At 37.7% G+C, this 17,430-nt stretch overlaps 1 protein-coding gene across 1 annotated transcript in view; it reads left to right on the top strand.

The window, feature by feature from the left end:
• XRN1 (5'-3' exoribonuclease 1) overlaps positions 1-11,542 on the top strand; it is a 155,215-nt gene extending 143,673 nt beyond the window's left edge. The window contains exons 36-41 of the mRNA XM_033092286.1: positions 49-208; positions 1,877-2,058; positions 3,687-3,800; positions 3,894-3,996; positions 9,364-9,524; positions 10,016-11,542. Coding sequence (XP_032948177.1) covers positions 49-208; positions 1,877-2,058; positions 3,687-3,800; positions 3,894-3,996; positions 9,364-9,524; positions 10,016-10,318 — 1,023 coding nt within the window. The 3' untranslated portion in view covers positions 10,319-11,542. The remainder of the gene's footprint in view (positions 1-48; positions 209-1,876; positions 2,059-3,686; positions 3,801-3,893; positions 3,997-9,363; positions 9,525-10,015) is intronic.
• Positions 11,543-17,430: the final 5,888 nt, after the last annotated feature.

Here is a 17,430-nt window from a genome sequence, read left to right as displayed (position 1 = left end):
TTTCTCTCCCTACTCCCACCATCTACATACCAATCATTTTCAAAACAGAAGGGCACGAAGATGCTTAAAGAAATTTTAAAAATCGATGGCTCTGACACTGCGGAACATAAGAACGAAAAGACCCAGTTTGGTAATGAAGGTGCTGTTTCCTCTAACAGAAGAGATGAATGTGGGCCTCCCTCACAGCCTGAACAAAGTAAGAAATTACGTAAGTGAGCTACACACAATTACCGATAACCGATATCATTTCCAAAATTCAGGTTATGTTTTATCATATGCTTTTAAAGATAAAAGTACTTTCTTTTTAAAGCAATATGATGAAAAGTAACAAATAAGTGTAATTGTGCTTGTATCGTTTATACAATAATATAACTTATGTAACCCCTAGCTGTATAGTCCCTAAATGGCATCTTGTACTATACAGGTACTCATTCTGCAGACCTCAAACCTGGAAAGGTTTTCACATTCTAGCTCTTTTTCCTCAGTAATTTAAAAATGATTATATAACTTAAATACATCACTTTTCTAAAATTCTCTTTTCCTATTTATAAAATGAGAATAGCATTGTGATAATTCAATGACCTGTATAAGGCAGTTAGCACTATGTCTGGTACAGCATCGCTGCCAATAATTGATAATAGTATTATGTTAAAATAACTTGACCAACATATGAATGGAAGAAGCTATAAAATAAATTTAAAATAATTAATGGAGAGACATTGGAGAGTGGGCACTTGCCCTAAATCTGTGAAGCCTATAACATAACAGCTGGCACAGAGCTAGATTTCGTCGAACGTCCATCATTGCCCCGACCCTCTATGCCCCCTATACTTTAGGATTTTGTCTATGTAATATCTGCAAAAGGCTACCAGGAAGAATCACTAATGCAAAAGTAGGTGGGGACAGAAGTTTCTCAGAGAGGTGAAAAACATTTTGAAATAAGCAGATCTGAGTTTATTAAGTATCAAAATCTGGAACAAAATCAGAGCCTAGCTCCATTTATACTCCAGTGAATACTGGGATAAATACTTAATTAAAAATTCCAATAACTATTAGGAAACTATTTATCGTAGTAACATTTCTTGAAATAGAGCAAAATAAAATTTTAAAACTCAGAATTGGATAACAATGGTCCCACAGTCAGAAACAAGTAAATTTTACTTTATTTCAGTATAGTGAAAAAAGCATACACTTGAGAGTCAAGAGCTCAGAATCCAGCCCATGTTACAGAACTGACATCTGTGACTTTGGGCAAGCCACTTAACCTTTTTAAAATCTATGCTAGTAAGAGGTTTAGATTCATACTTCACAGGAGTATGCTGTTGTTCTATTAGTGAGTTTGTTGATCATAAAAAATTGAACTTTCAGAATTTTTAAATCATTTTCTGTATAAAAGCACTTAAAACACTTAATTTCAGGAAAAATTTTAGAAGCATCATTTGGAGTACAAAAGCACTCATCTATGTGTCTCAGAATATAAAATGGATTATGAGAAGTAAGACTAAAGCCAAGGCCTCAAAACTTACCAATTAATTGTAAATCAGTTCAAGAAAGCCATTTGCTTGTTTAAATTTTACCTGTAAAATAACTGTGTAGTCATTAATCTCTCAAGATGTTCATTTTTGGCAGTCAGCAACTTACCATATTTTAAAATCTTTTCTAAATCATGTATCATTAATCAATCACAATCACCTAAAAATCTGTCTTGAATTCTTAGTAATTTTAGTCAGTGCCAAATTGATCTTATATTTGCTTCCTGGGAGATTCCTCTTTTCACCTTTTAACAATTTCCTTCGTGTATTCTATGAAACCCTGCAGTACTACGTAGTTTCAGATATCATTTAATATAGCTGTGTCCTTTTCTCCTTTTTGGTAGCGTCTTATGTGAACCGGCCTCACAGCGCTGGTGAGTACCACAGTGCCCAGCCTCTGGACAGCGTGTGCTGGCCTGCTCCCAGCCACGCCCCTCCCATGTCCACACCAGGGACCGAACTTTCTCGAATTTGTTCCCTTGTTGGAATGCCACAGCCAGATTTCTCCTTTCTTAGAACCCCACAGGTATAGTATACTACTGTTCCATTTATAGAAGTTGTTTAATACTGAGCTTCAATAAATTGACTGAAAATCTTTGGCTAAAAAAAAAAAAAATCTAATAGTGCTGACTTTTTAGAGCATCATGAACTCATACTTTACACTCTGGCTCTTCCATTTATGTGGAACCAGAGCCCTCAAAGAGGCTGACAGAGGAACCTCAGCAGCAGGGAGCCTAACTGCATTCTTTAGACGGATAGCATCTCGGTTTAAAGGAGCAGTTTTCAAACGTTTTGGTCTCAGTAGCTCCCACTTTTTTTTGAGGACCCCAAAGAATTTTGTTTACTTGTGTTATATCCATAGTTACCGTATTACAGATTAAAACGGAAAAAAATTTTAAATATTTATTGTTTATTTTAAATAAGTTTTCCAAAATACTTGGTGAGAAGAGTGGCATTGCTTTACAGTTTTGCAAATCTTTTCCATCTCTAGCTTAATAGAAGCAACTAGATTCTCGTATTTGCTTCTTACTCTCAGTCTCTTATGATATGTTGTTTTGGTTGAAATATATGAAGAAAATTCAGCCACAGATAAATAGTTGGAAAAAGGGAGAGAATTTTAATAGTGGATATAATTGTGGATATTTTTTTATACTACATTAAAATGTGGTATTTTCTTTAAAGTTAGTTGCATTGTAGAATCTGAAACTATTCCAATGAACTTTTTGTCCTCTGTATATTTATGGGAAAATGAGCAAAAAGGCAAATAGCATCTTAATACTATTATTGAAATAGTTTGATCTCAAGGACCCCTGGAAAGGGTCACAGGGACCCCCAGGGTACCCAGACTGCACCTTGAGAACCACTGGCTACAACAAGGAAGGTTGATTTATTCTTTTTACATTCGAGATCTTGATACAGTCTCACCCAAAACAGAAAGCAGAATTAAATTCTGGCTACCTTTTGGAAAAGTAGAATTTTTTTTAAATATCCCTTTTGCAAAAGAAAAAAAAGTATAATGTAAAGAGTTATAATTTAAATGTGAATACAGAATCAGTCAACACCTCTGAGTCGTTTAGATTTTGGCAGTTAATTCACATTAGTAAAATAGCTGCTGTTTGGAGGATGGTATAATGTAGGGGTCAGCAAATTGTTTCTGTAAATGTCCAGATAATAAATGTTTTAGACTTTGCAGGCTGTGTTGTCTCTGTCACAACTACTCAGCTCTGCAAACAGCCACAGACAATACATAAAAGAATGAACTCAGGCTGTGTTCCAATAAAACTTTATTTACAAAAACAAGTGGAAGGTCTCATTTCCCAACCCTTGATGTAAAGAAAAGTTTTGCTGGTCCTCATGTGCATTAGGGTGCTTGACCCTGCAGCTAACTTTAAAAGCATTTTATTTTGTAAACACTGAACATTGAGGCAACAGTTCTAAACTTTATGCATGGCAACCCTAAGCTTAAACTAATAGTCCTTTATTGAACTCTTGATGTCTTGATTTCTTTCTTTCTTTCTTTCTTTTTTTTTTTTTTTTTTACAAAATGTCAGATGAAATTATTCTACTTGTTTAAAAACTAAGTTCTAAGTTTTGGGGGAGGAGGTCGATCTCCTAGACAGATCACCTCACAGACATTCACATACTCTTTTTCAGACAATGACTGTTTGCCAGGTAAAATTATCTAACAGCTTGTTGGTCCACGGGCCACAGTGCCATTCCAAAAATGAAGCCAAGGAAAAAGCCTCACTTTTTGCTCTACTACAATTAGTGAGAACTGCTCATGACTCCTCTACTACATTTTAATTAATCTCTGTAGATGTGTTTGTCACACTGTCTTATAACTTTTCAATTCTTCCATAGGGCTCCTTAGGAGTGAATTTTCCTTTGCCTCCACCAATATTTCCAAATTATCCTCCTCCTATACCACCTGGAACTATTCCACCGGTTTTTCCCCAACCCACTGGTAAGATATTTTGGTCTTCTAAATACCCTATTGAGTTATTATTTTTAGAAAGTTCTTTTAAGATGCATCATTTTGAAGAAACCAAGAAACTTGTCTAAGTGTCTAGGGACTATAGGAAAGAACTGTGAGAAGTAAGCCTGAAACCAGAGCCTGCAGAATCATCTACAAATACCACTCCCCTCCTATAGCCTCTAGTGTGCCAGAGTAGGATGGTTCCTTGTTCTGGGCAGCGCCTCTGCCCCAGGAGCTGCCAACAGATGAATCTGAGTGTGAGGCAGACATTAAAACTTAGTGAGGGAGCCGGCCCAGTGGCTCAGGCGGTTGGAGCTCCGTGCTCCTAACTCCGAAGGCTGTCGGTTCGATTCCCACATGGGCCAGTGGGCTCTCAACCACAAGGTTGCTGGTTCAACTCCTCAAGTCCCACAAGGGATGGTGGGCAGCACCCCCAGCAACTAAGATTGAACATGACACCTTGAGCTGAGCTGCTGCTGAGCTCCCAGATGGCTCAGTTGTTTGGAGTGCATCCTCTCCATCACAAGGTTGCCGGTTCGACTCCCGCAAGGGATGGTGAGCTGCGCCCCCTGCAACTAGCATCGGCAACTGGACCTGGAGCTGAGCTGCGCCCTCCACAGCTAAGACTGAAAGCTGTGGCAACTGAAGCTGACCGGCAACTAAGATTGAACTAAGATTGAAAGGACAACAACTTGACTTGGAAAAAAAGTCCTGGAAGTACACACTGTTCCCCAATAAAAGTCCTGTTCCCCTTCCCCAACAAAATCTCTAAAAAAAAAAAAAAAAACTTAAGGAAAAATAGAGATAAAGGGAATAAAAAACAGGTAAAGTTTTGGAGCTGTGGATGTGAAAGAAACTGTTCTTGATGATGAGGGAAATGAAAAGGGAAGGGGTTTTTAAGCTTCCTGGGTGTTTCCTAATATTCTCTCATAATTGCCTTCTTCCATCAAACATAGTGCCTGAGTTAGTCAGCAGGTTGCTCATGCTTCCTGCAGCCAGTTGGTGACATCCCAAAGTGCTGGGAGGTTGGACAGGTCACTGTTGAGTCAGGGCTCCTTTTGTGCTGTTGGTTGGCGTTGAGAAAAATCATCAACCTCTTTAGGACTCCATTTTCTTGTTTATGTTAAATGTGTGTAGGATCTCTTTGAGACTAACATTTTGTAATTTTCTGATCCTAAATCTGAAGTTCATTAAACGTTTCCTTTATTACCCCCTTTTCCTGATGACAGTTGGCTTCTTCATGTCCTAATCATTATCATTTTAAAACCAATAATTTTTTTTATTTCAAATTTAGAAAATTACCTTTCTGAGTCTACTATATGCCAGGTAGTTTTCTAAGAGCTCTACATATCTAATCCTCTCTATAAACATTAGAGACATTAATAATGCTGATTAAACAAGTAATCCCTTCTCTTTGCCTAAACTCCATTAAACTGAGAATAAGTTATTTTAAAAGTGTAAATTTATAAAGACAAAGAGATGAGAGAAGAAATATCATCAAATTAGGGATTTAAAAAAATTTTGTGATGAGAAAAGCAGTTGAAGAAATGATAACCAATTTAGCAGAGCAGGGTTAGGCTACAAACTAAAGTGTCTATAGAAGACACTGATGAGGAGATTGTCCCTCACAATTCCCAAGAGACTCAGAACTCGAAAGTATCGGAAGCTACCAGAGCTTCAGAGGAGGCATGGGTGGAGAAGACGGGGATTGGTTCAAGTCCATGTGGAATGGTGGGACCTCTCCCCATATTCTTCCCTACACAGCCAGGTAGCTGCCTCTTCAACCTCTTCCGGCAAAAGACTGAAGGTGTGCTCTCCAGAGGGCTGCCTGACCCGAGGACACCAGGCACAGAGTGGGGAATGGGGTATTATGCTGGAAACTGACACGAAGATGAATTTTGTTTTCCCCGTCCTATTCCCCAACTATAAGCAGCCATAGCCCAGAAAGGAAGTTGGAGGATGATTCTTCTGAGAAATTCACTGAACCCCACAAAAGACCTACTGACTTTTGGGGTGTCAACCAAAACGCTGGCTCACTACCCAGTCATCCTAGACAGAAGCCCTCAGCCATCTAGCCCAGCCCCCTCCACACACACACATGCACTGCTTCTAATCACTGTTTCAGTGTCTTGCTCTTTAATATGAATAGGTACTAGACTATGAGAGATCCTGAACATTTTAGGAAAAGAAAATCTCTAAAATTAAGAGAGTCCAAAGCAAAGAGAAATGAAAGGGACCTGGAAACAACGATAACGTAGGAAATAAGACTTCAAAAACAGCCATTGTTAATATTATTAATGAAGTAAAACAGTATGGCAACCAAAAAATAAGAACAAGAATGTATGGAAAAAAAGAATTGGAGAACAAGAATTAAATGTTGAGTCCAATTTTTAAAACTCCGTAGATAAAGCCCTAGCCAAGCCATGGAAATCTCAGAAAGAAGAACAAGAGAAAAGGTGGAAATAAGAAAGAAGGGAGATTTAGAGGAACAGTGCACAGATCCAACACCCATCTAATTGGAGTTCCAGAAAAAAGAGACCAGAGATAGTGGAAAGGAGGAAAAGTATCAAAGAAATAGATAAGAAAGTTTCTTGGACTAAAGGATATGCATCTCTAAACGGAAAGGACCACTAAATGATTACCACAGTGAAGAAAAAGAGACACAATTGTCTTGAAATTCAGAAGACGAGTGATGGTCTGAAGAGGTCAGAGAGGAGGCGAAAATACATTTGAAAGATGAGTCAGAATAGTATTTTACTGTTTAACAGAGGGTAGAAGCTAGAAAGCAGCTGAGCATTGAATACCTCAAAATCCTAAGGCAGAATTAGTTTCATCTTAGGTTTCTCTGTATAGCCAAACTGAGAATCTAGTGCAAGGGTAGAATACAGATATTTTCAGACATGCAAATCGACTTCTTATACACCCTTTTAAGATGCTACTGGATTATAAGCTCCAACAAAACAAAGTATTTTTTTTAAAAAAAGGGGGGGGGGAGAAATCGATGAGACTAAATGACAAGAGACCCAGTATACTTACACAATAAATGGAAATCCCAGGATGCCAGCTGCTCCACAGGTCTACACAGTAACTCATCCTAATTGGAAAAGCAGGGGGAGGACTTGCCAGGTAGATAGTTATCTGATAGATGGGAAGAATTTGGGAAAACACTAAGGATAGGTACACAGAAGACTAAGGAGTTTTTAAAAGATAATTACTTTTAAAAGGGTTAAAAAAAAAGTCTTATAAGAAAAAAACATAATCAGAGTACCCTACTTGGCTCTGCAGTGACAGTTTTACATAATCACATATCATAAACACTGCTTATATATTTAAACAAAGATTGTGATACACTTACATTGGGAGGACAGGACAAGTAGTAATGGGTGTAAAATATCTGAATTTTGATCAATCTTAATAGGAAGTCAATAGATCTAAAAATGCCTAAAATTGAAAAATCACTAGTAGTGTAAGCAAATTATTGAAGAGTGTGGAAATAAACAGCTAAAACAGTTAAATCTGGGATGAAACAGGTGACTACTGTATTATGTTGAAAATCTTTTTTTATTACAATGTGTATGTAGTACCTTTATTTAAAAAAAAAACACGTAATTTGTCTAAGTAGCAGAACTGGCATTGAAACCTGTGTCTGATTGCAAAGCCCGTGCTGCACTAGACTGGCATTCCTTTGCCTGGATAAGCAATGTTTTAGTCATAAAACTTCTATGACATAAGGGATCTGATATTTTCATATAGCTCAGGGTAGTATGTTCTCTCTAACTTGCAAAATCTAATTTGATTGCTTCTTCACTTTCAAAAATGAATCCAGTAACTATATATAAATTAATTTTAAGTAACTAGTACGTGTAGGTTACCTAAAGGTGTACCTACAAGCTTCTCTAAAAAAAGAATTAGTGTTATGGGACTGTGTTATCCGAAAGGAATGTTTTCCCCATTGATATTTTACAGCTTGATATTTTTACCTTTCTCATCTTGATTATTATGTTTATGCTCATTATTCTATCGTGTTTATATAGTGTATTCATACCTAGCAAGACTTTTGAGATTGGAATTGGAATCCCTTTAGTCTTGTAATAGGTGCCCTTCAATGTTCCAGTTGAAATCTGTGCTATACATAAAAGCAAAGAAGTGTGAGTGTTAATCAGGAGGAAAACTTAATCATCAGATTAACATTTTAAAGTTATTGTGTAGACTTCTGTGGTGTGAAAAAGTCCCAAAGGAAAAAGTGGAGGAAAATGTATTTTATGTTGAGAACAGTGATTTATCGGGGAGATTGTGGGGCTGACCTATGTGTAAGATTAACATAGCGTCTTTTAAATAGACCTGCTTAACGTTATGACTGCCACCAAAGTTGCTTATAGGTATTATCAAGAACACTTTTCTAAGTCCTAGTAGTGTTTTTCTACTTGTTCTCTTCATCCTGGAATTTGTGCATGTACAAGTCATAACACTAAGCTATATTATGATCCTTTCTCCTAAAGTTTCTTAAGTGGCTGGATTTTAGTTAAGCTATACTATATGACGGTTCAGGCTGCCTTTATATCTCTCTGAAAAGAAAGTTTGAACACAGCACGTCTTCTTCAGTTGAAGTGTGCGGGTGTCTCAGTTGTCACTGTTTAATGCACTTGCCCCAGATGCCACACTGATACGACAGCATACGAGTCACCGACCAGCTTGTTTACAACACAGATGCCCGAGCCCCTCCGCCACAGATTTATTGAGTCTGAGGCTTTGCCCATGAATCTGTATTTCACAAGCTCTACAGGTGATTCAGGTGCACAAATCAGATTTGGGAACTGCTGGTTCAGTGTACTTTTAATAAGGAACAGAATGTAAATTTTAAAAAGTCCTGGAATTACAAATATTAGACTAGGGAAAAGAAAGATTCTGCATGTCATGAAAGTGATCAGATTTGAAGACTTGAGCTTTTTTGATTTTTTGTAGGCTGGGATCACTATGGGAGCAACTTAGCATTGCGGGCAGGTGAGATCCTTAAGATTTCTCTCTTTGTGCCCTGGATGTTCTCCCCCAAAGGGACGGTCTCATGACCCTTTTGTCACTTTTTAAAACAGTGTCACAAATATTCCTACAGCTCCTATCAGTGTACGTTACTCTTGGCCTCCATAGGCCACCCAGCATAATAACAAGCTGACTTCTGTAGGTCGTTCGCAGTCCTAGGCTTCTGAGGTTGAATGTTGTAAGCAAGGTTAATCATAAGTTACGTGTATGACTCTCTGCCAAAGCAAACAAAGCCAAGAAGGGCAACACAAGGAGGTCTGAAATTTCAGGGCTTCAATGGTACTATTTTACCAAAAAATGTTCCGTGATTTTTAACAGCTAATATGATGCCTCCATCATCTCATCTCTTTGGCTCAATGCCATGGGGACCGTCAGTGCCAGTTCCTGGAAAGCCCTTCCATCACACTTCGTATTCCGGGACTGTGCCCGTGGCTGGAGGGATGGCAGCTGGTGTGCACAACCAGTTCATACCTCTACAGGTGAGACCTGGAAATAGAATTCTTAGTTTTGTAACAGAATTAATTGTTTAATGTTCAAAGACTGTTGATAAAACTGTGTTTATTCAATAATTACTTATCCAGTGCCAACCAGAAGCCCAGTACTGCTCTGGGTGCTGAGATTATATATTATGACCCGTGGGGACCAGTCTGACCTGGTCCCTGCTGTCTGAGTTTGTGTTCTAATAGATAATAATAATTGGAGCAAGCAATAATATCCTTTACTAGCACAAAGCAATTTAAAATCAGGAATGTACATTTTCTTTATATTTAAGTTGTGGGGAATTTTTAAATATTTTATTTTTAACTAAATTCCTTTAATTTCTAAAGTCTGGTTTGGAGATTATAAGTGGAAATCATAAGTCAGTAGTGATTGACAAATATATACAATGTGGTTTGTGATATTTAATGGCACTAGCTGTTGTTGTTTTTTTGTCTACACTGTTAATTAATGATTCTCTTATTCCGTAAAGGTTACTAAAAAAAGGGTCGCAAACAAAAAGAACTTGGAGAATAAGGAGGCCCTGAGATCTCTATCCACCGCTCTTCAGACTAGCCAGCCAGGGTCTTCCGATGTCACCAAAGGGACTCCGCAGGAGTGTTCATCATCTTCCTTGAAGTCCTGTCAGATGACGCAGCCTGTGTCTTCTTCTCAAGTTGAAGCTGCCTCCCAGGCTCATAGTACGCCTCATCAGAAGTCAACACCAAGCTTTTCTTCAAGAAGAAAATCAAGAAAACTGGCTGTCAATTTTGGCATTTCAAAACCTTCTGAATAAATTTGGTACTTGGAATTAATTTCTTTCCACCCACCTTTTTATCAGTCCATATCTGTGCCATTAATTAGAATGTGCTGTTTTAAAATAATGTGTTTCAATTGAAAATTTTTAATTTTTAAGTTGTCAGGCACTTTTCATGCTGTTAAATAACTATCTATCAAATTGTGCATCTCAAATATGTACAGTTTGTTTCATGTCAATTATCCCTCAATAAAGCTGTTTTAAAAAGACTAAATTAAATCTACTGTTAAAATAATGCCAGTAAACCGAGCTTTAAATGTACCACTCTTACCACTGGCCTCACCTTTAGAAGCATCCTGAACTATGAATTAGACATCAGATTATAATAATAAACATTTTTTACACTGTCATTGGGGGATAATTAAATGGAGCATGAAAATTGGGCCTCAAGTATAATTGACTGAATATGGATTTTATTTTTCTCTTTAATTATGTCACAGAATTGTCAGGATAATGCCTCTTATTTATAGTAGTTTTCTTAGGTTCCGTTGTCGGTGAGGGTCCTTTAGACCTGCTCTGAAATGATCACACCTGTCGTGGTGCTGCCAGTTTTGCTTTATTCTAAATTTTCTACCAAAGCAACTTTAGAAAACTGATCAGAATATTTCATTTAACCACTTAGAATTATAAGTAGCAATCTAGGTTTGAGTAATTAATTACATTTTTTTAGATTATTCAAGAACCAGCATTGGTAATTTCTAATGAAATTAAGTTTCAAAATCTACAGGGTACAATGATTACAAATTAATCTCTTAACAGAGTAAAGTACAAAATAGTAATCATGTTGTTAATTAAAATAAAGTGCGTTATTTTTCTGTACAGCTTTTTACCTGCTTACTTAAACACACATGAGAGCTCCATTGTTGGTCCGTGTGTCGTGCTTCCTGGGATTGATGAAATTCTGATTTTTATAAAATTCCAAAGTGTGCTATATTATGGGCACAATCACTTTGTGATATACATTATTTACATGACAAAAGCCTCTCATTTTATTTCCATATTTTGAGCTTTATACTGGACTCTTCAGTGACTGGCATTCTGTGTTTGCATGTCATGTGTGGGTGTGTATTGTACAAGCTGTGGCTGTTGAAATTATTTTAGAATTTATGAAAATTTATCAGTGGTACCAGGGCCTGAGTATATATGTGTGTGTGTGTGTGTGTGTGTGTGTGTGTGTGTGTGTGTGTGTGTGTGTATATACATATATATAAAGGATATATATATATATATCCTTTAGTTTTTGTGATATGCTTATATTTTTAAGTAAGTAAGTTATCGTACTTTTTAAAACCACAATTTTTATATGGAGCTGCTGCTTCTTATATCTAATTTCATTTAGCTCATTGAAAACTCTGCCATGAGTCTTAGTCTCTTTGTTTTTTTAAATGCTGGTATTGAACTGAATGGGTTCCTTTAACTGCTGTTGTGAGAATGTTGATGGGATATTTGTATATTAGTGGTTCCTTTAGTGTCAGAGATAAATGTTCATTATCTGTCATTTATTATAGTCATGTGAGTTTCTGTGATTTTATTTTTTGTTGATTTCCTAGATTCAGATGTTCATTGGTTTCCAGCATTTCCTTGTTGGGAATGTTTATTTATCTGTAGTGGGATCTTGAGTAATGAGGCTCAGGTAATTCTCAGTGTTTGTCCTTATAGCCTCACAAACTATTTGTTTTAAAAGGAAATATCTATTATGGGAATACAATAGAAAAAAGTTAAATTGTGACAGTAATATTCTGTTAACCTCTTACCCCTTTAAGGCGTGTAATATTTTTCACCTTACGTAACTATACAAACGCAGGCATTCAAGAATTGCCTCACTCACCACTCCGGTGTGATTCCTCTGTAAAGAGTGTACAGCCCACATCTCTTTCGTCGCAGAGGAAGGACACCTGCCATCTTTTGAAAACTCCACGAGAAATCTCAGTAAGCCGAGTACCACTGAACCCATAGGGTATGTCATCAGTGTTTCAGCAAAGCAAGGTGACAGTTCAACATGGCTAGGCAGTAAAAGTGTTTTCTTTTCATTCCTTCTTCTCTTTTTTTAAAACCTATTATTCTAAAGGTCAAGCTTGAAGAGAGGTGAAAACAGGAGACAGCTCTATAATGACCAGCTAGTGGTCAGGCGTCCCTGTAGACTCTTCTCGTGGACCGAGGCCACACGTGGGTGTGGGGTCAGTAGGAGGCAGAGGCTGTTTCCATCTCGTGGCACCGTGATCTCCAGGAGGCTAGACAGCGATATTTGGGGGAACTTACCATAGTTCCTTTCCGGATGGGGCAGACTCAACCACCCCAAAGTTTAGAAACATGTCTATGCAACTGTGGAGTCTGCTGTGGGCTGTTTGTGAAAACGGGGCATGTGTAGGCACGGAAAAGCAGATCCCCAAACTGCTGCTTGTTTCCACGTGACCAGCTGTTCAGTCCTTGTTCTGTCAATTTTTTTCTTTTTTTTTTGAGCACATTAATGAGTTTTGAAGATTGATCCTTCTAGTTTCATTGTTTCTTTTCACAATTTCCTACATTACCTGAGGTTTATAATGTGATAGATAGAGCATATTAATTGATTTAAACATCGGGCAGACCAAAGTCTTAAACATCTGAGACTCAGTTACATGAAAAATTAATTTCACCTCTCTGTGTACCTTGGTTTCAATTTAAGGCTTTTCTTGTTTTTCAGAGGGAAAAGTAGTTCTTTGAGAACTAACAAGATAAAGAGATTTTTTTTTCTCTATTGGTGGGAGGGATGAAAAATTCGTGATGGAGGGTTTTTGTTGTTTATTTCCTTTTCTCTGATCAGGTATTTGGTTTTAGACTGATATTTTCAAACTAATCTAGATTCTTGATTTTAAGGGGAGGGAGCAGAAGAAGGTAGTTGGAAGAAAGAAACCAGTTAAATACCAATCACTGCATTTCAGACTACAACGTATTTTTCTAGCTTAAGGAAATAGATTAAGCTTCAGGGTCTAATTTATTCACTCACTTTTTAATCATCTTTTCTATTGTATTAATAAACCATCCATCTTCATAGTGATTGTCTAATTTTTACCTTAAGATAGATAGAACTGCCCAGCTCTCCATTGAAGGTTGTGCTAACATGCTTCATTCATCTCATTGTTCAGAGCAATTTTTTGAAACAACTGTGTACAAGATCGTAGCTTTTTGAGCTTGCTGTATTAGTACCATCTTGCTTCCAAATTTTGTTTTTATTGTGGAAGAGAATTAATTTATTTGAGAGAAAGGACCGTGACACGCATTCTCTGCCTTTAAAAGAAATGAATCAGTGAAGTTCCTTTATCATTTTTCTAGATACAGTAATAGTACTGAAATGGGCAGTGTTCTTTATGTACATTTTGTAAGCTTTGCCAATGAAACAGTCTTTTTTGCAAGAACTTCTTTTCCAAGTCAGTATAAAGCTTAAAATTCTGGAAATGAATGTCTTTCAGACTCATCTGGTTCATATTTCTGTCAGACCTCATGGTGTTGAAACAGACAACCCACAGGATGAAGCGACAGGCAGGTGGAAATTTCACTGTTCATACTGAGTTAACAGCTTGGACATCATAGACCCTCCTTTTGGAGAGAGAGAAAAAAAATGTATGAAATAGTTTTAGTAGTTAAGAACATCAGCAATCCAGAGCTGCGTGTGTGTGTGTGTGTGTATGTGTGTGTGTGTGTGTGTATGTCAGGGACCCAGTACTAACTGCCTTGCTCAGTCAGTGCGTTCGGCCATCTCAAGTGCAATTCATGATGGAGACTCTGTTTCCAGCAGATAAAGTTTTACACAGTTCAGCATGTAAAAATTAATTTTTCCCACAGTACATTCATTGCTATTGATTATTTCAGCAATTGGTATACTATTAAATTGCCCCAGCCAAATAATTAAGTTTGTAGGTATTTTACTAATTCAAAGCCAAATTCTTCTACTGTTTCTAATGAAATCATAGGAGTAGGAATTTGGTCCACAGTGTGCTTTAAGTTCTTTTAATCCTTTTTTCCCCTTGAAGTTAAGGGACTTCTTTTGTTTGGTTTGGGCCTTTCTTTCTTTTTTCTTTTTCTTTTTTTGCTTCAAGTCTCTTACACTTTTTTTTGCCCAGTTGCTTCTTTGAGTGTTTTTCCATTATTTTGATGCATGAGTAGTAGATAGTGTGCTGTATCATTAAAGTATTCAACATTTTGTTCATTTAGACAATACAATTAAGTATAATTCATGCATATATATCTTAATTCATTTCTTTTCTCACATAACTATTTTATAAGTAACTAGAATTTTTCATTAGATCTTATACAGAACAGTATTTTATTAAAAATTCAAAAGGGAAGACTTTTGTGCTCATTTTGTAGTTTTTGTTTTTTAAATATCTTTACATTATCTGCAATTAAAGTGTTTTAAACTTGCATTGGAATGGAATTCGAATGTATTTTTGTGTTAAGTTGTTCATTTGTAGATTTCTAGCATGAAGTTAACCTCAAAATGTTGTGCAAAAGGATTTTAAAATATGAGTCACTGAAAGAGTTTAAACATTGTACATGTTAAATGCTATATGGATTTTAATTAAACACTTGAGAATGATTTCATAAGCTGTTTGTTCTTGTATGTTTGCGTTGATATCAAAAGTGGAAACATTACGATATTCACTTAAATCGCATATTGTTTTATATCTGTATTTTCAATCATTGTCATTTAGCATAAACTAGACAGCATGGTTGGTAGAAACAGTCTGAATTGTAGATGCAGGTGGCCGCTGTTCTGATCCTAGCCCTACTGCTTGCTGGTTGTAAACAGGTCATTGTCATATTAACATCGGCAGGTTATGTAAGACTCTAAGTCCCAGTTTCTTCATCTCCTAAAGAAAAAAACAACACCCCTTGTCTTGATAGTACGTATAAAACACTAGGCGCATAGGTGTATTGCAAATGTTAGTAAATGAGGGTTTGTCACTTGTATATGCACATCTATTACCTGGGTCCCAAACACGGACGACTGGATGGTGGCAAATACCTCTATGCTTTTCCACTGAGTCGCTCTCCAGCATCCAGTTCATAGGGGTCCCCATGTTTCCTTTGTGCATGTGGGAGTCTCTTCTGTTTCTGTTCTTCCTTTTCCGTGCCATGATCCCCTCTATCTTTTCTGCTATGCAGGGAAAGCTTCTTACAGAGCCACATAAGAAGACGCTTTAATGCCTACTTATAAGACTGGGGAATCTACAAGACTGATGTCTGCCTAATATTGGCCATGTCTCACAATATAACTCTGATGCGTAATTTTACCAAAATCTCTATGGTAGGAGTTGGAAAGGAGGGGTTAAGGTGGTAAGAAAATCTGTTTCCAGCTCTGCCCCATAAACCTGAGACTGTCTCTACTATTGTACTTGACTCAAAACCCCAAGGAGTCACAGTCCATGTGGTGTTTGGCCACCTTGATCCAGCACGAGGCGTGCGGTCCAGGTACCAGTGGAGTCTTAGCTGCTTTCCTACCTTATTCCCCAGACGGTGCACTCCCCACACGGAGGTCCTCCATAACTACTCCTCTCCACTCTAACTCTGGCATCAGTGGGTTCCTCCAATCTTGCTGCCAGTATTTTTTTTACTTAAGAATCAAAACTAAAACCTAAACCCACGCAAGCTAACTTAAGAAAAGGAAATTTGTTGTAAGAATATGGGGCAATCTCAGAGAATCCGATCAGGAAATACAATCAGACTTCTAAGAAACAGAACTGTAGGGTGTTACCTTCCAGTTCCCTCTCTGTCTCCCCCAGTGGGGCCGTGGGGTCTGTGGTGTCTGTGAGTCTCTGTAGAGCAGATCTCTGCTCACTTATGTGTAGTATGGGCAGGCGGGCAGGTCCCCTTGAGGCGCTGCCCCTGCTGGGCTATGGGTGGATAAGGAAATGCTGACCTGTTAAAGGCAGACTCTAAGCAGCTATCACATCCTGGGCCAACAGTCGGTCATTATAGTTTTACATAAATGAAGGCCTGAGAAACAGTTTTGCCCTAATGGTAACCAGAGCTCACTGTCTGTGATGTGCCTGCAAACAGCTCTCATAAAAGAGGAACCCCGGTTACTCCTTCACCTTGGAAAATGGTTGTCTTCAGAATTTTCTAGTGCTGTACGGAGTCACTGACTCCCACAATGGTAGGAGTCTTACCCATGTCTCACCGAGTTCCTAAATACAGGACCAATAGATAAGTCCATCTACAATTAATGAAGTGCTTATTGTTGAGTATCCCAGGCCAATATTCTAGATGGTTGGCATAGATTATCTCCTTCAATCCTCATAACCCTATCGTGTACTCAGGTTTCAGCTATGCAGTCATCTGACTCTAAATCCTACACTCTTAACTACTTTGCTATACTATACGGTTTAGGTTTTATAATCTAATTTTTACATCAGCCCTGTGCAGTTAGTTTTATTATGAATAGATTTTCATTCAATTTGCTATTTATTGCTTTCTTTTAAGGGCATAACACAAGCATAGAGGTTACAAATATGAGTCAGACCTAGTTTTGACGTGCATAAAATCTAGTAGAGGAGGGATGAGTGAACCACGAGGCACAGCACCAGTAAAACATGCCCACAGGAAAGGGGTACCTCACAGGCTGGGAAGGTATCAGGGTCTCTTTTCTGGAGGAGCTGAAACTTTAAAGAACCCAAGTGAGGGAAGGCAGTTCAGCAGAGCCGAACTACTTATGGTGCAGATTAAGAGAGGTCAGAGGTATAATGGAGGTGATGGTCGGCTCCAGGTCATAGAGAACATTTACCTACCTGAAAAATTTGAAAACACATATTCATAAAGATATACGTACCACTATGTTCATTGCAGCATTATTTATGATGGCCAAGACACGGAAACAACTGAACTGTCCTTTGATGAATGATTAAAGAAGATGTGGTCCATATATACAATGGAATACTATTCTGCCATAAGAGAAGATGAAATAGTGCCATTCGCGACAACGTGGATGGATCCTGAAATTATCATGCTAAGCAAAATAAGTGAGACAGAAAAGGACAAGAACCATATGAATTCACTCATATGTGGGATATAAAACAAAACAACAAACCAACCAACCAAAAAGAACTCACACACAG

The sequence above is a fragment of the Rhinolophus ferrumequinum genome, chromosome 2, assembly GCF_004115265.2.
Source record: "Rhinolophus ferrumequinum isolate MPI-CBG mRhiFer1 chromosome 2, mRhiFer1_v1.p, whole genome shotgun sequence".
Lineage (NCBI taxonomy): Eukaryota > Metazoa > Chordata > Mammalia > Chiroptera > Rhinolophidae > Rhinolophus > Rhinolophus ferrumequinum.
This window is presented reverse-complemented; position numbering and strand designations above follow the sequence as displayed.